This window comes from Dysidea avara, chromosome 5, assembly GCF_963678975.1.
Source record: "Dysidea avara chromosome 5, odDysAvar1.4, whole genome shotgun sequence".
Lineage (NCBI taxonomy): Eukaryota > Metazoa > Porifera > Demospongiae > Dictyoceratida > Dysideidae > Dysidea > Dysidea avara.
In genome coordinates, this window is record NC_089276.1 from 22308418 (window position 1) to 22336170 (window position 27753).

Consider the following 27753-nt stretch of genomic DNA (forward strand, 5'->3'; position numbering starts at 1 on the left):
ATTTTCAATGGTGGTAAACACTGGAATTCTCTTTATATGCTCTTGATTTACAGATGAACTAAATGATACCTGACACAGAATTTCAAACACAGTTTGAAAATTTGATTTGTTTTCAAATTTTGACTTGAAGTTCTCATAGTTCTCCTCAACAAGCCAGCGCAAACACCTTAAAGTATCACTGGGATCTGAGATAGAGGGTAATGCTGATAAAACTGTTTTGTTGTATAGATGTTCATCTTCTACAACAAATGGCATGTTCAGTTCTGATAGTAATTCTTTATGATTTTCTATGTTTTTATGCAACTTCTTATGCCGTGTTAGTTCCATATACCATTCTGATGTATTCTTAATCATTTGTAAAGTTTTCATAGGCAGTAGTTCGGAAGCTGTGGAAAACATAGTGTTAAGGTTACTTGGAATTAACGTAAAATCTCTGAACAATTGCTTTTTATATTCTTGAAATGTCTTATCTTCATTTACACATTTTATCACATTGCTAATTTTTTCTATTGGCCACTCTTGTGGAGCCTTAACTTCATTTGACCATGACAAAGGTAAATTACATTGAAAAATTGACTTAATAATAGGATCATAATTTTCTGGGGATGCTTTGAACAGATATTCAATTAGTACATGACCATTTTTAATACAGTCATTGAGAAAGTGATGCTCACTTTTTGGAAACAGTTTCCAACTACTTGACTTGATTATTTCCTTGCCATCAGACAAAAACCGAAGTCGATTATCCACAGTTAGCAATAACCCAATTGATTGCATTGCATCTTTGTATTTCTTTAAATCTTTAAAGTTTTGAAAACAATTAACGAATTTTTTGTATGATTCAACAGAACCTAATTTGGTAGCTGTAATACAACAAGGCAAAGGATTGTTATTAACAATTTCTTTTAAAAAATGTGCATAATATTTAACACGGTCTCTGCTGATATCTCAGTAAAATAAGCATGTTCTTTTTCAAATTCAGTTTGAACATGTTTCGGGCAATCAATAATATTCATACCAATACATTTTAGCACTTTAACTGTTTCTTCATCTTCATCATGGACATATGGTTCCTCTTTAGTTAGCTCATACTCTTCACATTCTCTTGGCTTATACCACTTAATTGTATAAATTGCAGGAGGAGATCCTGTAGACGCTATGCTAGCTTGAGCTGACTCTGCCTTAGACACTATTTTAGCATGAGTGCAAACTTGTTGTTTATGCAAAAATGAATACACTTGTGCAGTCAATTTATCCCAAGGCTTAGGATTTGGTGATCTTGGATATTGCTTGTAGTAGAATTCTAATGACGTTCGTAATGCTCCCCTATCTTTTGTATCTTTAAGTATCAATTCACGAATTTTTTCTAGAAAATAGGCATACGAAATTGCAATAGCTTCTAGCAACTGTTCATTCCACTCTATCTTGCTATCTGAATCCTTACAGTCATCAATTTTTTCCCACATGATATGATTATTATCTGGTGTTAGTGCAAAGTGTCCATTGATGTTGATTGGCAATTTCGATCTATCTGAGACTGGTAAAATACAAAACAACTTTCCACTATCCACAAAATTATGTTCAGGGCTTGTAGGAATAGCTATTCCATGCTTTAAAGAATCATATATGCCATTCCACTTCAGAGTTGGCTTAGAGGCATTTCCCAATCCTAGTTGAACTAGCCATTTTTCCTCAGAAGCATCATTATTTATCAGCTTTACTGAATATATTGTTAAATTTACATTGTCTCGATTAAATGTTTCAATAATCTTGCTTTTTCCAGTTCGGATATGATGTAAGCAATTAGTGGAGGAGTTATCTATGGCAAATACACGTACATCAGATATATGACTGAAGTAGAGTAAAGACTGTGTAAAATTGTCGATCCACTCAGTCAGTTTCTTTTTTAAAGCATCAGTGTTATAATATGCATTCTTCCCAACTATTTGTGAATGTTGTGCCATGAAAGGAGTTCTCAGTGGTAAGCGGAACAAGGTACCATTTTGCATTTCATTTGGAAGATTACAATAAGCAGGTTGCATATCTGGAAACCGTTTCCATAATAAGTCTAATTTTGAAAATATTCGCACCGGCTTTCTTTTATGTTGTGCTGTGTATTGTGCAATGTAGCTGTAATTATAGTCCACTATGCACATTTTGTCACCAGTAGTAAATGTAGGACACTCTGTAAAATGATGTACTGCCTTAAATAACAAATTGTGCATTTGTGTGTTTTTTGCACTGCTGTTGATACTCAATATGTCCTGAATATCTGCAAATCTTTCATCACTGTATGTTGCATTGTTCCAAATTAATAAGGATGGCCCTTGAAGGCTTTTCCATTCCTCTGAGATTAGTTTGTTTTGGTGATGTGTCCGCTGGTCTAAAATAAAATACACTTTTGTTGACTTACAATTTTCTGCATTTGCAAAAAACTCCTTTAGGTATTGCAAACCACTTGAATACTCCTTTAGTGAGTTTCTAATTTCTTGAGTGACTGATTCATCTTGATCAAGCTCTTTGCTATAGTATTTATCAGTAACATCTAGGTCTCTCAGCATGAAATTCCTCAGTGTTTCTACACCAAATTTAACCGCTAGGTCTTTACTGATTAAACTATGACAATATGAGCATTCAATATTTGGATTCTCCCAAGGCACATCATTATATTTAATAAGATCTTTCCGAACTAAAACAAATTTTGTGTTAGGCAAGTACAACTCTAGTGTATCAGATTTGAGTATATCTGATATTTCCATCTTTCCCAGCTCAGGGACAATTTTATGGACTAGGTTTTGGAAAGCTTCAGGAATACGGTTCTTCTTGTATTTATCTTTAATTTCAAGCAATGCTTCTACTAGAACTTTAGAAGTAAAATCTTCCACAACTCCTAACTGTTTCATCAATGACCTATTTGACTCTGCTAATACTGTTGGACATTTGTACAACACTGGGCCATCTGTTACCCACCTAAATGATACTTGAGTAGGCAACAAGAATTTACTGCCATTCCAAACACATGCCTTTTCTTTTAACCCATGTAGTTTACACTCCAAGTCTTTTGAATCTTTTGACTTATTGAGAATTGTTTGTAAATATGCATATACTTCATTCATTATGGTATCTAACTTTTTGAAGCCATCAGTGCTTAAGGTTGATAAGTCACATTCAACCAGTGTTTTAAGATGACCTATAACATGGTTAACCTCTATTTCAGTATGTATGCCCAAAATTACGTTAACTTCCTCAGTAAAAATAACTTGAGATTGAGGTATTGAATCAATATCACATACAGCCACCTGTGAGCCACACACATCAGAAATGGATATTTTTGCTTTAAAATCATAATACAAATCTGAGGGTTTTATTGTAGCAGAGTGAGCAGCTCCTTCCCACTTGACTGGGTAATTTGGAGGCTTTTGTAGCACAGGCAAAAATGGTGTATTCTTTAATTGATGTTTAAGGTCTTCTTTTATATCTTGATTAGCCTCTAGATTTTGTTTGATGTACTTAACTAATATTGCTATGCACTTCACTGCATGACCATGATCTTTTGCATACCATTCTGCAACTTTCTGTAACCGATTTAGTAGCAGTTCCCAAGACAAAGTGGATTCTATCACACCAAGCTCTTTTAATATTGCTTCATATTTTAAAATCACAACTTGATTTGGGAACATTTCTTCATCTGAAGTAAACAATATCCCCAATTCTGAATTAGGATTAATCAGTTCTAGAGGCTGCTTAAATTTAGATCCATCTGGACTGCATGGAATACATTTTGTTGCTTGCATCTGCTGTGAAAGTAAAGTTTTGTGTTTGCTATTGGAAAAAGCTTTCAAAAAAGCAAGTATCACACCGGTCTTGTGATGAACATCCATTTTATCACTTGATAAAGCACTGAAAAAATGTTTAATAAATTTTTCTTCATCAATGACTTGTGCCTCAAAAGTTTTTGCATCATCATGTTTAGAAAGCTGATTCCAATATTGAGAAGAAATATCAACAATATTTGCATTGAAAATTTTGGCAGAGACTTTTAGCACAACTTCCCTAAATGAAGCATCACTTGCAATGTCTAAAATATCATCACATAAGAAATAAGATACTCTAAGCTGATTCCAAGATTTTGTCTCACTTGAGTAAAACAGTTTTACTTCATGATTGGATTTGTCATTCAGCAATGATTTGTAAAATTCAGAAAGTAGTTTGTCCCATGGATTAGTTTCTTTAAGCGATATTGGCCATAAACTGTAAAATTCGTAGTCAACAAGTGATCCTTCACTTTGCATCTTTTTTAAATGTACCAGTAGTTTGATATAGGCTTTTGTCACAACCTTTTCAATTACGTTTTCATTCCAAATGCTTTCATATGTAGTAGCAGCTGCTGTGCTCTTCCAAATTCCTCTACGGTTAGTAGTAACAGCAAAATTACTGTTGACATGTACCGGTAATCCAGTTTCAACATGTAATGGTAGAAAACAAAAGCATTCTCCCTTTACTTTGGATGCTTTATAGGTGAAATTTGAGATTTTCTCTAGTTTTATTGACACTGAAGCTATACCTGGTTTGAGACTTCCATCATGTATTTTCACATTTTGACGATCAGTAGCAATTAACCAGTATTCACTATCCTCATCACTATTGCACTTTCTGTCAACAGCAAGTAATGATACATCAGAGCTATCTGTACTATGTTGTACTGAAGAGATTTCATAAGTAGGGGAATTGGTAAAATAATCAGTGATTTTTATTTCATGAAAAGAAATTTTTCTTACATGATTTAAAAACATCAGCAGTTTTGAACCATTTTCCTTGACAGATTCTATCAATGACTTTATTTTTTCCTGACTGTAAACTTCACTAGTTATAGCACTTTTCATTTTACGAAGAGGAAACCTGAATAGAGTGCCAGAAAACTTGCTTAAACGATTGAAATTACAGACTCCTTCATATGGTTTCAACTGGTTTGACTTCTTCATTAAACGACTGCTATTAAAATTAACTTTAATACCTGGGTTGGCAGCATCACTAAATTCATTGCTTAAATGTTGCAGAGTTGGATCAAATATAACCAAGTGCTCACCACTCACAAAGGAGGGCACATCTGTTATGCTGTACACAGAGCAAAACCCAACCCCAAATTTCCCTATCTTGGAATTTTTTGCTGCTTTTGTTGCACCTGCAACTTTCAGTATATTTTCAAAATCGTCTTCACTAAATAAACCACTATTATAAAACAGTAATGCAGTACTGTGTGCTTTACTCATTGCTGGAAAAATGAGTTTTGAAGATTCAAATTCTCTCTCATCGTAAATAACCGCTACTTCTTTAGCTTCTGCATCATCAGCATTTTGTATAAGTTCTTGAATGACACTGCTCTCTTTGTATTCTTTCATGATTCTGCTTATTCGATTAACTAGTGGTTCAGACTGACTGACTTTCTCAATGTCTTTTTTGGCTTGATTTGTAATACAATTCAGAACTTTAAGTTGCAATGCTTTTGCTAAGTCTTCAGTAATTTTTGAATGAACTAAATATAAGTCATCTGATTCAGTGATGTCATCTAAAAGTTCTGGGTCATCCTTTAACCAACCTAAGTGTTCATCTAAATAAGCAACTTTGTTTGCTGGCTGAAATTCTAGCATACTTTGTTGTTCAGCACGATTGTATATTGGTATCAGTAAGTCCAAATGGTGTTGCTTAATTTTTTTATTTATCTTATTGAAATATATGGGAAGCCAAGTGAGAATTTTAGTAACCAATTTCCAGTCATTGTTGCTAATACAAGTTGATGACTGGGAGATTCTCACAAGCACATCCAAAACTTCAGAATACCCAACACATTTTCTTACTCCAACACTGCAGAAAAAATGTTGGTATTGCTGTGTATTATCTGGCAAAATGTACCAATATGGTTCTAGTGTCACCAATTCCGTACAATTTTCATCTAGTTTCAGTGCTACACAACCTGGATTAACAAGTAAACCTTCCCTTATGATAACAAATGATGGACTACCAGGCTTACAGAGATCTTGCCAATCTTCCTGCTCAACAGTGCCAGATTTAAAAGCTTCATTAAAGTAATGATAAAATTTGTTAATGGTTGAACGAAAAACAGCATCATTCAATTGATTTCTTTGCTTAAAATAGCCAAGAAATTGAGGGATCATGTGTTTCAAGGGTGGATAATAAAAGACATAATATGATGATGGCATCAAAATAGCTGGTGCTGAACCATCAAGAATGTATGCTTGAGACCCTATCAAAAATGGAAGATCCTCATAAAGTGGTTTTCCATCAGCTGCAGTGTATATTTTAGATGCACAGACCCTGAGAATTTTGCCACTTCCTTTCCATTTTAGTCCATCAGGATAACTTTTTGGTGGTTTGCTGAGTACAGGCATTAGAGACTTGCTATAAAGATATTCATACAATGGTTTACCTTGAAAAACATCATGTAGTAGTTTACTGCCTTTAAGGGTTAAAAAATTTAGCAACATTTTGGCTCTTTGTATCTCAATTGATTCATAACTATCCCGCTTCTTATGAATGTGGTCTGCTGCTTTGACTATATCTTGTGGGTTTATGTTATCTTTTGTCTTCATTCCTAGCTTTCTTAATATTTTATAATGCTTAGAAGAATAGGGATCAGAAGGAAAAGCTCCAATGCCTTTAAATACGTCTTTTAAATACACATCTTCAGGATCATATACTTCACGAGGAACACACATTGTCAAGTCATGCCCCATGCTTGTAGGCACAAATGCCATTTTCTTAAAATTTTCTTCAATATTTTCTCTTAATTTTGTGTCACTTTGTACTACTAACAAGCTCTCAAACTCTTCCTCATCTATAACAATAGCCATTACCTTTTTGAGGAGACTACTCTTTTCACTCCCTATTGCAGGTAGAAGAAAGTTCATGACAAAATCTGTCTTGGTGGAAACTACAAAAAAACTTGATGCTATTCGTTTTATTTTCTTACAACTGTTAGTATTGCATTCTATGCATAGCAAGTTTTGAGGAAAGCAGTCAATGTACTTTTCAGTAATACTTTTTGCATCTTGAATAATGCACACCTTAAAACTTTGCTGATTGGTGATCCCACTGATGCAATACAACTCCTTTCTCTGCATTGCTTTGAAAATCTTCATGTTACTGACTATTTGGATTTGCCTCTCAGTGAGATCTAAAACACAATCATTGTCAAATAAAAACAACCTAATCAGTTCTGCTTCTGAATCTGACAAATTTACTGTTCCATCAATATCAGTAACAGCACCAAGGAATGTAGTTGGTGACAGCCCCCAGTGAATATAGTTCTCTAAATCAGAACAATGTCTTACAAATTCAAAATCTTTTGCATAAATAAAATTACATCCTAGACACTCCATTACTTTCAGTAATTCTGGAGGATGCTCTTCTTCACAAAGAATCACAGTAGATTGCTTAATACTAGTTAACTTTATTGTTTTAAAACCACTGTCTGAACTTATTGGAATAATTGGTATATCAATGAAGTTAGCAATGTTAATGTTGCACTTGTTAACCCACATCCAAAATGTTTCTATCCAAGCCCTACTAAAGAAGCCACTCTCTGGTTTTGCCTCATGTAAAAATGTTACAAACCATTTGTCATTCAATTCCTTTAATTGGGTACACTCAGTACCTGCAACTTTTTGAAGTTTACTGTGTAGATGTTTTAAGCTATCTGTTGCAGTAGCACATAAGTCTACTAAGACATTGTCAAAAGTTAGAAGTAAATTCCTTGGAAATTCTTGAGGATAGATGAATATGCCACGGCCCGAATAACTCCTGCCTTCAAAAGGCACAAAATCTTTACTAACTACAGGAAGAAGCTCCAGACCAGTTAAATCGCTAGATATTTCTTCTTCCAGACAGTAATTTAATAGCTCTAATTTTTGCTCATATTCCATGTTAAGGTAACTTTCAGGGTTCTGTTTAAGGAAGGACCTAATTGTGCTTGGGGATATTATTGTTAAAGAATCAATATCATAAAAGCGATCAATTCCATCCCAAATCTTAGATGGTAGAAATATAACTTCTTTGTTGCAAAATTCTAGTGCGCTAATAACTACCCTAGGGAGTTTATCCCTGTCTGTTTTGCGGGGGCACAAATATGTACCAAAAATGTTAACCAAGTTACCCTTTTCAGTTAAAAATAAATCAGATTTGAAGAGAAATGGCAAAAACGCATTCCAAATTGAGCTGGCCATATGAGAGATGCTTGGCCACAATAAGTAATGGTCATTTTCCAAGAATTTGTTCTCACACACAAAGGTAAGAAGAGATTTATAACAGTGAGGAAGCATCTCAGAAGCTAGTAATTTATTCCATTTGGAGAAGACGCTATGTTTGCTAGAGGAAGTTCCCAATTTGTGCATTATTGTACTGTAATTATTTGAAAACATGAATGTTCCGTGTACATGGACAGGTAATGGTGGATTGGTATCTTCACTATCAGGTGTTGGCAGAAAGCGAAATAATCTACTGGGTCTTTTACCAGTTTTTGATGCATCCAGACAGACAGCAAGACCAACCCATGGTATCTGTGATACCTCTTTGGACATGTTAATAATCTTAGTGTCTGAAGTACCTGCCATATTTGTCACTACCCACTGCTGTGAGTAAGTTTTATTGTTTTCCAAATTCTCTATGTCAACACCAATTTTATGAGATAGGTGTTTAATATCTTGTTGATGTAGATTACTTTTAACCTTCTGAAGATACTCCCTTTTTTCATCTATTGCTTTTTGGCTTTCTTTGCTAATCATTACCTGTGCCATTAAAACAGGTGTTCCATTACCTTTAATTGAATATATTGCAATTCTTTTAACATTGCACAAAAAAAGTAGCATGATGTCCAAGTCATTTATAAATCTTTTAATTATGTCATCCTTTAGATTGTGGACTGTGTATAATTTATTGCTTAAATCTGTCTTTTGGCTTCGAAGTGGAAATCTGAATAGAGTACCTTTGTAGTGCCCATTGAACTCTTTTAAAGCACATGGATTTTCAAATTTAAATGGTGCAAAGGAGTCTGTGTATTCTGCAGGATGTTCCTTAGGAAGTTTATATATGCAACCGGCATCTTTCCATACCGTTTTTTGTGGATCAATGTAACAGATTTTATCACCACTAACAATTGTTGGCAGATCTACAAACAGTATAGAAACATGCAAGTTAGCATTTCAGAAATCAATCTCTGTGAGCACATATGCATAGGCGGTAGAGACATGGACCCCCCACTTTTACGGGACACTGTTTGCAAAAAAGACCGAGATACTCTAATAGAGCAGTCATAGTATTCAGAGAAGCAGTGTAGCAAGCTACTTAGCTACGTATGTGTAGTTATAAATAAGGAGATATAATTGGTGGAGAGCAGCTATTGTCAGGAGGTAGTGACCTTTTTTTTTTTTTTTTTTGGTCTTCAACTTACAGCTGGCCTGGCCCCCTCACTCTTTGGCCTGCTCCACCACCCCTGACATATGGAATAATTGTAAAGTTTACCTAACACATGTTTACCCAAAAACATTAAAGCTCTGTAGACAGACTTGCATTAGTATAGTCTAAAGGTATACAATATGTGACTGGATCTGCTATTGTCTAAGTTTTTTAAAAAGTTATAAAACCAGCCTCACTAATCCTTCATGACAACTTGGCAGTACTGGTTAGACATAATAAAACCAAATGTCCTTTCAGAGCAACTCCAAATACATCCAATGAGTTCTTATGTTAAAATTAGTTAACCATATTCTCTACTTATTGTCTAATGGTTGCCTGTCTTGTGCCTTCAGCCTGTAAAGGTTATGGACTCAATTTCTTCACTGTGTGACATCCTAGCTTAGGATTGAGTCACATCTTTTACCAACTACTGCAGCAGCTACAATGCATGCATCATGGACATACTGTACTGTGGGTTGGCTACAGTTGTAGCAGACATTTAATCCCTCTTTATAGTCATGACTTTAGGTTGTATTGACTGAAGTATGAATTAAACGTACAAAGCTGTAGATGTTCCCCTTTTTCATAGCTTTCTTTTATTTCTATGACCCTATTCAAATGTAAAATTTCTAACTTTTATTATAAATAACAAGTAACAAATGCATAGCTTTCAAAATTCATAGCACTGGAAGCATCCATAGCTGAATCCATAATAAAATGCTAATTTGTTAATTCGCCAATTTGGAGTTACTGTATGTCTCATTGAAGTGACCCATCAGTTAGTTATGTCATGTGGTCAACATTAATTAATTACAACCCACATACTTAATGATATGTTTTAGGGCAGCCTGCAACCAAAGAGTACAATATTTTCTGATTTTCACCATAATTTCTGATTTCACCTTAGAAAAACTCATGCAAATTACAGTATTGTATGTGGTAAGCACAAAGTCATGCAAACACGTAACTATTCTTACGAATCAAAGCATTCCTCTTGCCAGTTGTGAGTACATGCCTGGTTTAAATTACACAGCTACAGTACATGTATCATGGAGATCTGGAAACAATTTTATAATCAAATAGTGGACTGAAAAAGGAAACAATATAGTTTTAACATTGAAAAAATTGAAAATAGTACCATGGGATTGGAATAGGACACACTTTCATTAAGGTTTGCACTTTTGCACAGACCAGTGTCCACTCTCACAATATATTCAAGGAGTTATGGCAGTATTATTTACAGTGTAGTTAATATCAAACCCTTCAGTGCATCCTGAAAAGCTTTTAATAAGTTGCTACGAAGTTTTTAAAATATAAATATATATAATACAGTATGATATTACTGTATAGTAGGGACCACAAAGGTGTGGGTGTGGCCAATGAAAAAACATCACCCAAAAACCAGCCTCACTTTTCCCTGATGACAATGAGGCAGTATTGGTTAAGTAAAACTAAGCCCAAACAAGCCTTCAGATCAACCTGAATGCTTTCAGCAAGATGCTATAGAATTTATATTTAACAGAATTTTAGTGATTGGCTGACTGACTGATGCCTTCAGACAAGCGTAACTCAATAACAGCTAAGGCTATGGGCTTGATTTTTTCATTGTTCGATGTTGCTTCAGCTCAAGAGGTGCCTTTTGGCATACCACAGTACGTACAATGCATTCTTCATGGACTTACCAGTGTCCTCCTTTGTGTCCCACTCATCTTTGCTGACAACGAAAAGTGTTGATTTAGTGGTAGCACGTGATGGCTTCCCTTCGTAACAGAAATTGTCCATATTTTTCATAGAGGCTATTTTGATTGTAGAGGTGCTTTTTGTACAGTTCTTAATTTGTACTGCTGTGTAATAGGTTGAACATAGCTGATAGCTGACAATGAAGTGTAATGGATGCTTCACTTTTCAGATGATAATTGATATAACTGGGATGGGTGACACCACTTCTTTCTTTGGTGTGGTATGCATGGATTGCAGGATGCTTTTCTTAATTCATAATGTTGTGTAATGGGTTGAAAATAGCTGACAATGAAGCATAATGGATATTTCACTTTTCAGATGTTAATTGATATAGCAGGGGTGCACAGCACCATTTTTTTCTTTTTATGCGTTATGTATGCATGTGTTCACCAATTATTGTTTACAGAAAAAGTTAACAAACAAGTACACAAAAAATTTCAACTACGTAGAGTAGGGACCATAGCACATCGATAAAAAGTACTGAAACAAGCTGGGGTAGTGCATGATATTAAATCACATTGAAACAATAAGAAGTGTTATATCCCTACTGTGCATTTCCATCATGGTATGTATCTTGAGCACAGTAGGGATGTAACATTTGTCATTGTTTTACTGTGATTTAACATCATGTCTTCAGACCAACCCCAAACCATTCCTATAAGTTTCTATGGAATTTTTAAAAATTTTCTGACTTTTATGCTGACTGACTGATCAATTAACTGATGCCTTCAGCCAAGCACAACTTGACAATGGATAAGGCTACAGGCTTGATTTCTTCACTGCTTAACGTTGCTTTGCCCTGAGATGTGCCTTTTCACCAACCACAGTACACAGTACATACAATGCATGCATCATGGACCTGCCTTTGTTCTCCTTTGTGTTCCACTACTTTTTGCTGACAATGCAAGGTGTTGATTCATGATAGCGGGATGTGGATTCCTTGTGGCTGTGTTGGCTAATTGCCCATATTTTCCGTAGTTCCTAGATTGGTTTGCAGAGATGCTTCTCATACTGTTCTTCATTTGTAACACTGTGTAAAGCATGAAACATAGCTGAAAATAAAATGCAATGGCCACCTCTCTTTCTGTTACATAATTAATTGTTGGGACATGTGTTCTGATGCAAAATTACTTTAATCGTATTCCTGGCACCATTCTTTCTTTTAATGCTGGTCCATTTGTCATAATTATATTCTTAAAAAGTAAACTAACAAGTACAAGGAAAAGTTAGGAATTTTAACTTGGATTAGGGAACAGAAGTGAAACAAGGGAATAGCTAAAAAGTGGTGAAACAAGAAAGTTGGTTATACCTGCAGATATACTAGTAGGTATTAAATCCCCAATTCAGTCATGGGTATAGACTGAAGTTTAGAGATTTAGTATATCTAATCCAAAACAATCAAGCTGTAAAAAAGAGTGTGGCCCCAAAAAGGCTATGGTGAAAAAAGATGTGAAATACAAGGTGCAAGCAAAACCAAATTCACCTGAATTGTCATTATTGAAATTTTTACCATTAACCTACCGTCACAGCCATTTCTTGGCTGCCACCTTGGATTTCACATCTTTCTTCACAATAGCCTTTTGGGGGCCACATTTTTTAAACACATTCTTCTTTACAGCTTGGCTGTTTGGATTGGATATCATTTTTTGTATTTGGGGCTTTTTAAACTATATTTTTTCTTTACCACAAAAGAAGAAAAAGTTTTAAAGCAGATTTTTAATACTTTAACTATTTTTGATTTTGTCAGTAATTATACAATTATATGCCAATTATTCCCTACAGGATAAACTGTTTGTAGCTGATCTCTCTGCTGGGTGACTTGAAATGTAGCTGAACTCTCTACAGGGTGATTTGCTTGTAGCTGAACTCTCTACAGGGCTAAGGTTCTATCTACATGGTGACTTGTTTTTAGCTGAACTCTCTACATGGTTATCTGCTTGTAGTTGAACTCTCTACAAGGTGATCTGTTTCTAGCTAATCTCTTTACAGGGTGACTTGTTTCTAGCTGATCTCTCTACAGGGCGACCTGATTCTAGCTGATCTCTCTACAGGGTAATTTGTGAACTCTCTACTGGGTGATTTCTTGTAGTTGAACTCCCTATTGTGTCTAGTTTCTAGCTGCATGATCTCTCTATAGGGCAACTTGTTTCTAGCTGATCTCTCCACAGAGAAACTTGTTTATACAGTTACTGTAGCCGAACTCTCTACAGGGTGACTTGTTTCTAGGTAATCTCTCTACAGGGTTACTTTGTCTGGCTGATCTCTCTACAGGGTGATTTGTTTTTGTAGCTGAACTCTCTACGGTCACTGGCTTCTGGCTGATCTCTCTACAGAGTGACTTGTTTGTAGCTGAACTCTCTACAGGGTGGTTGTTTTTGTAGCTGAACTCTCTAAAGCGTGACTTGTTTCTAGCTGAAATCTCTACAGAGTGATCTGTGTGTAGCTGAAATCTCTACAGGATGATTTGTCTGTAGCTGAAGTCTCTACAGAGCGACTTATTTGTGGCCAAACTCTCTACAAGGTTACTTGTTTATAGCTGAACTTTCTTCAATGTGACTAGTAATGTTCTGGATCTCTAGAGCAATATATTTGTAGCTGAAATCTCTACAGGGTGACTTGCTTGTAGCTTAACTGTCTATAAGATTAACTGTTGGTAGCTGAACTCCCAACAGAATAACTTGTAATGTAATAGTATTCTATAATGGAGTAGGTTATAAATGTACACCTGAATGCTCTATTAGGGTGACTGTTCTATTAGAGTATCACAATTCACAAAAACAAAGAAAAAAATTGAAACTTTGGCTGCTTGTAGGAAAAGGCTGGGGAGATTTCCTACAAATTTATTTGGAATGTGGACTCCCCTAACTGCAGCAAATTTCGTTCCAATTGGATTAGGGATCACGGAGATACAAAGGTGAGAAAATGATGTTTCTTTCTTCCTATACCCATGGTGTGGCACACTGGTTTCTTGTCTGATGAGTTGCATGACACACTATCGTGTGTCTTGATCTGTAGGTGTGTAGGCAACCTTCCTTGTTTCACCACGTTTTAGCTAGCTTGTTTGTCAACCATTCCTTTTAGCTGACAGCGAAAGGTATTGACTTGCAGTAGTGCATCAAAGACTTTGTATTGCCTATCATGTAAGAATAAACCAAAAATTGTTTGTTCAAGCCTCAAACAGTCAAAGTAAGCAGATTGGTTCTACGTTTGCTTCATGTATTGTTCTATGTGCATAGGGCTATATGATGGACATTACTTATTAATTAGTAATTAGAATAGGGAGTACATTTGTGACCAGATTTTACAACACCGATCCAAATCGCACATCAGGCAAATCAAACTAACACCACCAGTGGATAGCTACACTATCGTACTAGTAGTTTTGACACTCAATACCACTCAAACTACTCAAAGCTGGTTTCAACAGACGTCTTTTCTGGGGTGTAGAGCTCGAATAGCGATTATAGGCCTTGTGAAGGACCTGGTTTGGCAAAAATCAGTGGTTCACTGGTGGACAGCCTGACAATGTTGGCCAGACATTTTTTCTGTGGATTTTGCTACATATCAACCACTACAGAGCCAGCACAGCCCTGTAATCTCATCTCTGGACTCCAATTGTGGTCTGCCTCCATTTTGAGGTATAACCTTGCCCACCACACCACCTTCCACCCTGCCACCCCCCCACCCTGCCACCCCCCACCCTCCACCACACCACCCCCTACCCTGCCACCCTCCACCCCTTTGCAGGGCCGCCCAGAGAAATTAAGGGGCCCAGCGCAAAGAGGTAAAGTGGGGCCCTGGGGCAAGAAGGTTTCCATTCTGAATCACAACTTCATCCAAGCAGTAAGTTGAAGACGGAAAAAAAAAGAAAAGGTCATTACATCCTGACAACGACAATAGCTACCCCTCACCAACCATATCTCCTTATTTATAAGCTTTCTACACTGCTCCTCTGAAGAATACCATGACTGCTCTATTAGAGTATATCAATCTTTTAAATAGGTATTCAAGTTCAAGGGGCCCTTCGTGAGGCCTCCTGGGGCCTCTTTCAGGCTGGGTCCCAGGAAAAAATGCCTCAGTCCCCCCCGTGGGCGGTCCTGCCTTTTTGTGAGCACTTGTGATACTACTTCGCTCGTCCAACAGCTCAGATTTTCTATCTTATTTGGCGGGAAACTCTACAAGCACTGGAAGTGGTCTGAAAGGTAACAGATTGATGCATCTTTACTGTAAATTTCATATGCATGCTTGCTATCCTTGGGGAGTTATGCTGGCTTGAATTCTTTAAAACCATTTGTCTTGAAACTTCTAATGTGCAATTTGGATCATTTTTCCAAAATCCAGTCACATTTTGTCATTCATTTATGTGGCCTTATTATTTGATATTATTCTTTCCTTTGATGCTGTGTTACAGAAGTTCACTAATGATGAATTGTGTTGCAAAACACTTAATAAGTGTCACAGTAAGAAAAATTAGGCAATTTACGTATGTATAGGTTAAAAACCCAGACTGAGGTACTTCATGAATTTAGAAACCAAGTAAAGCAAGGTTTCTAAACTGTGACGAACCGAGGGCATGGTTCCTAATCATGCAACTTAAATAATGGAATTGTTTTATTTGAGTATAAAGGTGTAGTCATTGTGGGATTGGATATGTCATACCATGTTAAAACACAATAAGTATGGAAGACTGAAGGTGTATTTGTCAAAGCACTAGAGAAATCAGAGCTTGCACCTTATCGCTGCTTCCTTAGAAAGTTAGTAGTGGATTGAGAGCGGTGGTATAGCGAAATATGTAGCTAAGTGTCAACAAGATAAGTTATGAATTGTTGAGTGCCTATGGTGTCACAGAAGTGTGAAGAAGAGGTGAAACTGTTAGAGTTAAAAGACAAGGCTTGAGAGGGTAATGATGGCAAACTATTGTCACAAATTAAGATGTTGCTGGCTTATGGTGCCACAGCAGTAAATACCAGGCACAGTTTCAATTACAGACCACACCCACATTACAGATAGCACAAAATAACTATCTACAAGGAAGCTTACTCATCTAGATCTTCGCAAATTTCGCCAATAGTTTAATAGAAGACAAAACAAGCATAAAACACATACTAAAACAAATGTGATCTAAACAGAAGTTTTTGTGATACCTCTGGATTTGTCCATTCATCATAATAAACATAGCTACAAAATTAGACTCTACCTCCCATAATCGAATTGTTTTAGGGAAGGAATGCAATTGCATTGGCTTGAGTGACTGGTCATCTGCTGCAGGTTATTAGCCTGCAATATGCTTGGAAAAGCATAGCAAAAATGATTGAAAGTGATATTTGTAATGCTTGAGGTCTTTCTGTCTCTAACCAGTTGGTTAGAAACCTTCTATGTAGCAGGCAGGTTTCTAACTACTATAAGAACCTGCTAACAGGTATCTTAGTGGTTTTAAATACCTCACCATCTACAAAAGATCAAAGCATATTATGCATACCGTTATCTAAAAGATAGAAGGGATTAGTAAAAAGTGCTTAAACAAGGGGATAATCACTAAAGTGCAAATTTATTCGCTACTTTAGCCATAATATTGGTTTATTACAAAATTACAAGTATGAGGAAAATTAAGAATTTTAATTTTGATTAGGGATCATAAAAAAGTATATAGGGAAACAAGGGAGGTCACCTATACCTGCTTATATACTAGTGAACATTCAATACCTACTACCCATGACTGAATTAGAGATTAAATGTTTACTAGTATTATCTGCATGCAGGTGTAGGCGACCTCCCTACCTTTTTCTATGACCCTAATCAAACTTAAAATTCCCAATTTTTGTTTGTTTATTTTTTTAGTAACATTATTATGACTGGTGAACCCATGTGCATAACACATCAAAAGAAATAATGGTACCAGAGTTGATGTTTCGACTGAACACGCGCCCCAACTATCTTTTACTGACTAGAACATGAAGTAGCCATTATATTTCATTTCCAATTATGTTTGGCCTGTTACACAGCACTACAAATGAAGGACATTAGAAGAAGCACCTCTGCTATCAATCCAGTCACCACGAAAAATACAGATGATTTGCATGCCTCAACTATCTATTACTGACTTGAATGTGAGGTAGCCATTATGCTTAACCTTCAACTATGTTTAGCCTGTTACACAGTGTTGCAAATGAAGAACAGTAAGAGAAGCACCTCTGCAATCAATTCATTCCCCATGGAAAATGCCCATTTACAAACATAGGGAAGCCATTGAGCTACCATGAATCAACACCTCGGGCTGTGAGCGAAAAGAAATGGGACACAAAGGAGGACAAAGATAAGTCCATGATGCATATATTGCAATATGCCAAAAAGGCACCTGTCAGGCTGAAGCGACGTCAAACAGTGACACAATCAAAGCCTGTATTCTTAGCCATTATTGAGTTGCACTTGTTTTATCTTGTCGGTCAGTCAGGCAGTAGAAAATTCCAATATATGTTTAATTTCATAGCGACTTTTTGGAAGCGTTTCAACTTTCAAGTCATACTGATGCTTGGTTATACGTACTTATCCAATACTCCATGAAGGTATTGTGAGGCTGGTTTTAGGGCGATAGATATTGTTGGCCAAAAGCTCAGCCTTCGTGATCCCTAATATACAGTACGGTAATACAGTATGGTAGTGCCAAATAAGATTTGCACTTTGCAATTAGCTGTTGGTCCTCCTTGTTAAAGCACTTTCATTGTACAGTAATAACCTTACATAACTCTTAGTTGTCAGTTTGAATTTTTCATTGCACTTTCATTTGTTGGCAATTATGTACATACCGGTAATGTGGAACACTGAGCAGAAACCACTGCCTGATGTACCAATTTTATTTACATCAACCATTTTGTGGCTTTTTCTTGGTGTTTGTATGTTTTCCCAGTCTTCTGGAGTGAATTCTTTATCATTGTGTACCACTAGGGCTGGCTTCTGGAACTGTCCCAGTGCAGGGTGGAATAAATGTTTGTCATTGTGTGATCTCTCATCTAGGAAGAATGTCACTGTTTCTGCTCCAGCATCATCAGCATTCTGAATCAATTCCTGTAAAGAGAAACAGAGTAGATTCAATTTCACACAGTACTGCATTTGAAATATATAGTTGCCAATTGATCAAAAGTGGTGACAAGTGACAACTGTAATAATACGACACTTGTATTGTACTGAACTTCTAAGTAACTGTGCTAGTCAAGTGTCCACATAATATTATGAGATGTATGTACTTTGTTAAGACATATACTCTAAGCAGTGTTTGGACAGTTACTTTTTAAATGTAACTTGTTACATATTACATAATATACCACTTTAACGTGGGTGTTCAAAGGTGCCACTTGGTGTTTAACTCGCATGTTGCCTGGGCAATATCATAGGAAAGCGGTTTGTCAATGACTTTGATACCCAGCCAGTTCAAAGAATTGATGCGTTTTGACTCATTATGTTGAGCTACATAGAGCTTTGTATTGTGGGACTCATTTTTATAGTGGTTGCTAAGCTTAGTACATTTGCTAAGATAGACTAGTTGGTTGTTATTAAAGGATAATGTAGGCACAAAATAATTGTTTGGGCGATTGTGGATGCGTATTTCTGCCCACCGCATATCAGCCTTTGAAGAGACCACAGAACAGCAAAGCTACTACTGTTATGTTGAAATAGGTTAGTAACTTACAGTCCTAAGTACTTAACTTAATATAATACTTCCTTACTGTCCCAATAGTTAAATTAGTTGGCTTAACTTAGTACAAAAATGATAACAATTTAAGCTCCACCCCACAATCGCAAGTTTTCTAACATTGCATGTTGAAGCACAGTAACGTATTAATGACGTTCTAACATATGGACAACGTTTTGATGGCTATTAGCCTACGCTATTAAAACCACGATCGATCTTCAGATGCTACTGTATAACAAAATGAGATGAGTTCTTGTTAGTTCTTTCACCTATTAGGTGAGCACGCCCCAGGTGATATATATCACTTATACCACAGCTGCTTGGGATTTTGCTGACATATACACCCACAGTCCTCGGACCTGTGCATGGCCCTCGGGCTTTGGGTGTATATATCAGCAAAATCCCTCGCAGCCATGGTATAACTATTACTTATTTACAACTGAACTATTTAGTTACACTTACATATTACCCATAATAAAGTAACTATAATAATATTATATATTATATTACTTTGTGTCCACAGCCTTAAAGCTGTCACGTGTGAAACTACCACTTTATCACATGACATGATTGCTTTGTTGGACAATGTGTAAATCTTGGTTATAAGCAAGAAGCTGGTGAATAAGTTTCATTCAGTACGCTTCGTTACTTCATAGTGGCTAAGCGTTACTCAGTGGATTACTAACGAGATTAGTAACTTCGTTCCTTAAAGTAATATTACATAATATCAGTAACTTCATTACTTAGGTAATGCGTTACATTTGTACGTAAAGTAACTTGAGTTATATTACCTGTTTTTACAGCATATTTCGTTATATTACTTCGTTACCACAAAAATTTATGTAATGCGTTACTCCCAACTAAACCATATCAAGTCATATGGTAGTGTGTAGTGTGCTGGTGTGCCACACCATGGGTATATCGACAGGAGGAAAGAAGAAAATGCATTTTTATTGTGCATGCATAGCTCCATGCATGGTCCCTTCTTTGAAATAACATGATTTTTGCTGCCCACCACCTTTGGCACTTTATATTTAAATAAAATCACTTTTATGCGATAGTGAAATACAAGCCTTCATAATTATAGGCTTAATTTAAACCAGAAGAATGAGTTCTTCAATAAAATCGTAATCTCATGCTCAACATACCAATGATAAGCTGAGTAATTCACTTCCATACCATCCATTGGGTTGGACTGAGGTATGAACAATGAGTACATGGTCTATGCTAACCAATTCAAAACAGCCAAAAGTGGTCAACCGATGAGATTGCAACCTACACAGATAGCTAGTACAAAGCAAAAATGTTATGGAGTTTATGTCTTTGTCATCAGTCCCCCAGGTCAACTGTTTTACCCACCCATAAGTTATAACTACTTTGCTTCTATTATGCAAATCAAAAACACTTAAAAGTCAATGAACATTTCTTCATGTTGAGTGTTGGAAATGTACATCTTTAAACCTTGGAAAAAAATTTGTGCATGTGTGTTGTGTAGTGTGTGTTGTGTGTGCATGTGTGTGCGTGTATATGTGTGACATATGCATGAGGCAAACAGGATTGTCCACATCCACATAGGTAAAAAGTTTCAAGAAAGCAATATAGTTTTGGTCACGCCTACTAATAAGTCTTCGCCTTCATGTGCAACATAAAGCATGAAAGCTGTTTGTCAAGCTGCTCATGTACATTTGAGTGTAAACCCCTGGAATTAGCTAGCTATAGACGTTATATATTATCTAATCCAAAACAGCCAAGCTGTAAAAAAAAGAGCGCAGCCCTCAAAAAAGCTATGGTGAAAAAAGATGTGAAATCCAAGGTGGTGGCCAAGAAATGGCTGTGATGGTAGGTTAATGGTAAAATTTCAATAATGATAATTCAGGTGAAGTTGGTGCCGCTTGGTCTTGGCACAAAATTCACCTGAATTGTCGTTATTTAATTTTTTACCATTAGCCTACCATTACAGCCATTTCTTGGCTGCCACCTTGGATTTCACGTCTTTTTTCACCATAGCCTTTTTGAGGGCCGCACTTTTTTTTTACAACTTGGCTGTTTTGAATTAGATTTCACTTCTTTTTGTATTTGTATACCCCAAAGCTGGCCTATGGCTGGCTTTGGGTCTTTTTTAACCTATCTCTTTTTCTTTACCACAGGAAGAAGAAAAAAGATGAAGCAGATTTTAAATACTTTAACTATTTCTGATTTTATCACTAAATGTACAAATTATATATATATTACATGTCAATTATTCCCTACAGATAACTTGCTTGCAGCTGATCTCTCTACTGGGTGACTTGAAATGTAGCTGAAGTCTCTACAGGGTGATTTGCTTGTAGATGAACTCTCTACAGGATTGTCTCTACAGGGTGACTTGTTTCTAGCTGAACTCTCTGCAGGGTTATCTGTTTGTAGTTGAACTCTCTACGGGGTGATTTATTTGTAACTAAACTGTCTACAGGGTGATTTTGTTTGTAACTGAACTCTCTACAAGGTGATTTGTTTCTAGCTGATCTCTCCTTTTTTCTAGCCAATCTCTCTACAGGGTAACTTGTTTACACAGTAGCTGAACTCTCTACAGGGTGGTTTCTTTGTAGCTGAACTCTCCACAGGGTGATTTGTTTCTATCTGATCTCTCTACAGGGTTACTTTGTCTGGCTTATCTCTCTAAAGGGTGATTTGTTTTTGTAGCTGAACTCTCTACAGGCCTAGGGTGATCCTTCTAGCTGATCTCTCTACAGGATGACTTGTTTGTAGCTGAACTCTCTACAGGGTGATTTGTTTGTAGCTGAATTCTCTACAGGGTGATTTGTTTGTAGCTGAACTCTCTACATGGTGGTATATTTGTAGCTAAACTATCTACAAGGTGAATTCTTTTAGCTGAACTCTTTACAGGGTGATCTTTTCATAGCTGAACTATCTACAGGGTGATTTGTTTGCAGCTGAACTCTCTACAGGGTTAAGGTTCTCTCTACATGGTGACTTGTTTTTAGCTGAACTCTCTACATGGTTATCTGCTTGTAGTTGAACTCTCTATAAGGTGATTTGTTTCTAGCTAATCTCTCTACAGGGTGACTTGTTTGTAGCTGAACTCTCTACAAGGTAACTTCTTCCAGCTGATCCCTCTACAGGATGACTTGTTTGTAACTGAATTCTCTACAGGGTGATTTGTTTGCAGCTGAACTCTCTACATGGTGGTTTCTTTGTAGCTGAACTCTCTACTAGGTGACTTTTTCTAGCTGAACTCTCTACAGGGCGATTTGTTTGCAGTTGATGAACTCTCTACACGATGGTTTCTTTGTAACTGAACTCTCTACAAAGTAACTTCTTCTAGCTAATCTCTCTACAGGGTGACTTGTTTGTAGCTGAACTATCTGCAGGGTGGTTTTTAGTAGCTGAACTCTCTACATACAAAGTGACTTCTTCTAGCTGTTCTCTCTACAGGATGATTTGTTTCTAGCTGAACTCTACAGGATGATCTGTTTGTAACTGAACTCTTTACAGGGTGATTTGTTTTCCAGCTGAACTCTCTACTTAATGGTTTCTTTGCAGCTGAACTCTCTACAAGGTAATTTCTTCCAGCTGATCTCTCTACAGGGTGACTTGTTTGTAGCTGAACTCTCTACATGATGATTTCTTTGTAACTGAACTCTCTACAAGGTAACTTCTTCCAGCTAATATCTCTACAGGGTGATTTGTTTGTACTGAACTGTCTACAAGGTGATCCTTCTAGCTGATCTCTCTATACAGGATGACTTGTTTCTAGCTGAACTCTCTACAGGGTGATCTGTTCATAGCTGAACCCTCTACAGGGTGATTTGTTTGCAGCTGAACTCTCTACATGATGGTTTCTTTGTAGCTGAACTATCTACAAGGTGAATTCTTTTAGCTGAACTCTCTACAGGGTGATTTTTTCGTAGCTGAACTCTCTACAGGGTGATTTGTTTGTGGCTGAACTCTCTACATGATGGTTTCTTTGTAGCTGAACTCTTTACAAGGTAATTTCTTCTAGTTGATCTCTCTATAGGATGACTTGTTTCTAGCTGATCTCTCTACAGGGTGAATTGTTTCTAGCTGAACTCTATACAGGGTGATCTGTTTGTAGCTGAACTCTTTACAGGGTGATTTCTTTGTAACTGAACTCTCTACAAGGTGACTTCTTCCAGCTGATCTGGGTGAATTGTTTGTAGCCGAACTCTCTACAAGGTAACTTCTTCTAGCTGATCTCTCTACAGGGCAATTTATTTCTAGTGAATTCTCTACAGTGTGAGTTGTTTGCAGCTGAACTCTCTACATGGTGGTTTCTTTGTAGCTGAACTCTCTACAAAGTAACTTCTTTTAGCTAATCTCTCTACAGGGTGACTTGTTTGTAGTTGAACTATCTGCAGGGTGGTTTTTAGTAGCTGAACTCTCTACATACAAAGTGACTTCTTCTAGCTGTTCTCTCTACAGGATGACTTGTTTCTAGCTGATCTCTCTACAGGGTGAATTGTTTCTAGCTGAACTCTACAGGATGATCTGTTTGTAACTGAACTCTCTACAGGGTGATTTGTTTTCCAGCTGAACTCTCTACTTAATGGTTTCTTTGCAGCTGAACTCTCTACAAGGTAATTTCTCCCAGTTGATCTCTCTACAGGGTGACTTGTTTGTAGCTGAACTCTCTACAAGGTAACTTCTTCCAGCTAATCTCTCTACAGGGTGATTTGTTTGTACTGAACTGTCTACAAGGTGATCCTTCTAGCTGATCTCTCTATACAGGATGACTTGTTTCTAGCTGAACTCTCTACAGGGTGATCTGTTCATAGCTGAACTCTCTACAGGGTGATTTGTTTGCAGCTGAACTCTCTACATGATGGTTTCTTTGTAGCTGAACTCTTTACAAGGTAACTTCTTCTAGTTGATCTCTCTACAGGATGACTTGTCTCTAGCTGATCTCTCTACAGGGTGAATTGTTTTTAGCTGAACTCTATACAGGGTGATCTGTTTGTAGCTGAACTCTCTACAGGGTGATGTCTTTGTAACTGAACTCTTTACAAGGTGACTTCTTCCAGCTGATCTGGGTGAATTGTTTGTAGCTGAACTCTCTACAAGGTAACTTCTTCTAGCTGATCTCTCTACAGGGTGAATTGTTTGTAGCTGAACTCTCTACAAGGTAACTTCTTCTAGCTGATCTCTCTATAGGGCAATTTATTTTTAGTGAATTCTCTACAGTGTGAGTTGTTTGCAGTTGAACTCTCTTCAAGGTAAATTCTTCTAGCTGATCTCTGTACAGGGTGATTTGTTTGTAGCTGAACTGTCTGCAGGGTGATTGTTTTGCAGCTGAACTCTCTACAAGGTCATCCTTTTAGCTGATCTCTCTACAGGATGACTTGTTTCTAGCTGAACTCTCTACAGGGTGATCTGTTTGTAGCTGAACTCTCCACAGGGTGATTTGCTTGCAGCTGAACTCTCTACAAAGTGGCAGATCTAGGAATTTTAGAAGGGGTTTCAGGTTCAGGAAGTTTTCAATAACTGTGATCCCACTTAGCTGTAGCCCAGCTGGGGTTGTTAACTCAGTCTTGTAGCTCAGTGGCCTATAGCTACATAGATCTACAGTGAATCATAAAAATCACTCCAAAACATTGTTTCATAATTGATCCAGGCCTTCGCAGAAAGTTTTGAAGCAAAACAGCACTAAAACGATAATTATTTTAGAGGCGTTTAACACGCTTAACAGGCTTCAACGCTGTAATGCCATTTCAAAGGTAAAAGTATGAAATTTGGCCAGTAGAAAAGGTCACACTATGCATAACTGTTGGTGATTTTATCACTCACAAAAGTTGTAAATTAATTAGGGGAGTATGCACTTTTTCAGAGGGAGTTTCAGGTCACTGCTACATGATGGTTTCTTTGCAGCTGAACTCTCTACAAGGTAACTTCTATTTGATCTCTACAGGGTGATTTGTTTGTAGCTGAACTCTCTACAGGACGACTTGTTTCTAGCTGAACTCTCTACAGGGCTATTTGGTTGCAGCTGAATTCTCTACATGATGGTTCCTTTGTAGCTGAACTCTCTACAAGGTGACTTCTTCTAGCTGATCTCTCTACAGGGTGATTTGTTTGTAGCTGTACTCTCTACAGGGTGATCTGTTCATAGCTGAACTCTCTGCAGGGTGATTTTTTTTGCAGCTGAACTCTCTACATGATGGTTTCTTTGTAGCTGAACTCTCTACAAGGTGACTTCTTCTATAGTATTTCACATTGAGCTGAATCCTGAAAAACAGCTAAACATTAGAAGTGGATTTTTTCTCAACAGAGTTAACATTTCAGCCAACCAGATGATTATTGGTAACAGCAAAGGTGTCACCAACAGACACGTACGGTTTGGCTCCATTACAAGTTCGGGAAAGGGCTGTAATGGACACTGTACTTATATGGCTTCCCCATGGGAAATGTATTGTGAAAATTTTGATTGGCCATAAATATTATGTAAAACATTTGAACAAAAAGATTTTGAAATACTTTTAGCGGGTCAAGCAGTGCTACAAATGAGCCAAATTTCAAGATCATGTGTAATTGCATCCATAAGTTTTATTAAAGGTTTTTGAGGATTCAGCTCAACGTGAACATACTATAGCTGATCTCTCTACAGGGTGACTTGTTTCTAGGTGAACTCTCTACAGGGTGACTTGTTTCTAGGTGAACTCTCTACAGGGTGACTTGTTTCTAGGTGAACTCTCTACAGGGTGACTTGCCTGTGGCTGAATTGTCTATCAGGTTAACTGTTTGTAGCTGAATTCCCTACAGAATAACTTGAAATGTAATATAATGGAGTAAGTTATAAATGTAGCTGAATGCTCTATTAGAGTGACTGTTCTATTAGAGTATCTCGATCTCGCATTTGCTACACGTAGTTGCCTTTCGAATCATAACTCAGTGGTTTGTAATCCGATTCTTCTGTACTACAGCAAGGACCTTCTATGATGATTATTCCAGCTAGATACCGATTTTCAGCTCATTGCTCTAAGCGGTTTTCCTGGCAGGTGTGAAAACTAACAGTTTTTTTATTCATAAAACTCGATCGCGTAATTGTGACACAGGTTGGGTTTAGTGTCATATCTCCATGGTCGTTATCTCGATTTCTTTCAAACTACAAAAAGGCACTCCTACGATGGTTACTCCATCTACATAGCAATTTTCAGCTCATTCCTCCAAGGGGTTTACCCTGTGGTCGTGACAGACCGTCAACCTTATTTTACGCAAATAATTGGTCATAACTCCGTGAATGTTCATCAGATTCCTGCCAAAGTTGGTATTAAGATCCTTCTTAATGAGCTCTTTAAGGGTGCCAAATTTCAGTCCGATCGGTGCACGCATTCGTGTTTTATGGCGAATTTTGCGAAGTGTGGGAAATGAAGAAGAAAACGAAGAAATTAAAACGAAAATTTGTTCGCTGGTATCTCGAAAATGGCTGGAGCGATTTTCTTCAAATTTGGTATGTAGACTCCCCGAACTGGCCGGCACTTCTCTAGCAAATTTGGTTCCAATCGGATAGAGGATCACAGAGCTACATAGGTGTGAAAAGTGCATTTTCTTTCATCCTGTTAATATACTCACGGTGTGGCGCGCCGGCTTCTTGGGCCGCACGATGCACTACCGCGTGTCTTGATAATTTAGTGTACTCACTGTGCAGCATGAGTGGCAGTCAGCAAAGACCCTTTTTCAGTGGCACTTGGCTAAAGTGATAAATGTATTATGCGAGGCATTGTGTGTGCCACATGCAGTAACAAAGAAAAAGTTTTCTGGCTGTGCATGTGGCTTGAAGATGTTACAAGTATAGAATACATGTAAAGCATAAAATTCCAAGGTCCTTTGTCCCTGGGTTCACCAGCCCCCATAATCACAGGGCACATTATCATGGGTAGCCAGAATTTCCAGTAATAGGGGAGGCTAGCCTTGAAATGCCATTTTTGAGACAGATAATAATACATATACAGATACGTGTTGTGCAATGAGGCAGCAATTGTGTCTTACTGAAAGCTATAAACATTGCTGTTTATGCAGCTTACCTGATACAGGTGCTGAATAATATAAATTTTTCGTCATAGCAAATTTGTAAGTGTCATGGTATCGAAAACAAGGGGTTTAGCCACATGAGACTAGATAACCTTCTGTTACTGCGCCAAATTAAATCAATAGCAATTACTGTAGTACTGCAAATTAAAATTGATGACGTTACATGGTTTCTACAGTGTATTTGCTTTGTGTAGAGGTCATACACCTGTGTAGCTATAATAGTGCACATTTAAATTCCTACTTCAGTCATATGTAGCCTGTTGGGATTAAAACCCCTATACAGGTATAGATCACCTATCTTGTTTCATTGCTTTTTTATTTCTATGATCCCTACTCAGATGTATATACTAATTTTTCTTACATGACTTATTTCGTATGACTGGTTAACCAAATCAAGTGTAGAAAATTAGTTAGCCTATAGAAAATTAGTCAGCCTATCTAAGATAAAACCTGTTTGATGCAAGTGTATTAAATCAAATTAAATAAAATAGCATTGAGAATGGCACCAGACATAATAATAAAATCATGACTCTGAGCATGTGCCCTCGCTATAGCACTTTCACTTACGTAACACAAATCTGTATACAATGTAGAATATAATACCACAACTAAATGAATGTTGAAGTGGCACACTGTTTTGTTGTAGCCTATAACATGTACATCAGTTACCAATTGTCTTACTTCTGTAGCTATAACTACAAGTGGTTTAGCATGTGATTAACCACATGATTTCTTTGAAATGATTTTAACCACAAGACTTCCATGAATTGTTATAAAAGGTCACATTGTCACTTAGAAGTATGGAAAAATAA

The 27753-nt window shown here is 37.0% G+C and overlaps 1 protein-coding gene across 1 annotated transcript; it reads right to left on the reverse strand.

Moving 5' to 3' along the window:
• Positions 1-905: 905 nt before the first annotated feature.
• On the reverse strand, positions 906-26242 carry LOC136255118 (sacsin-like). Its single transcript, XM_066047838.1, has 3 exons — positions 26108-26242; positions 18012-18270; positions 906-9181 (listed from the first exon to the last, which is right to left on the reverse strand). The coding sequence occupies exons 1-3, from the start codon at positions 26240-26242 to the stop codon at positions 906-908; spliced, it is 8670 nt and encodes a 2889-aa protein (XP_065903910.1).
• Between the last annotated feature and the right edge of the window lie 1511 nt (positions 26243-27753).

Excerpts from the sequence above, each read along its gene's own strand:
- LOC136255118 (XM_066047838.1), bottom strand. The coding sequence starts at position 26,242 with ATGCGTGCACCGATCGGACTGAAATTTGGCACCCTTAAAGAGCTCATT. Across the intron at positions 18,271-26,107 it reads TGCGTAAAATAAGGTTGACG|GAATTGATTCAGAATGCTGA; the intron begins GTCTGTCACGAC and ends TTCTCTTTACAG. Across the intron at positions 9,182-18,011 it reads CTCAGTGTTCCACATTACCG|ATCTGCCAACAATTGTTAGT; the intron begins GTATGTACATAA and ends TACTGTTTGTAG.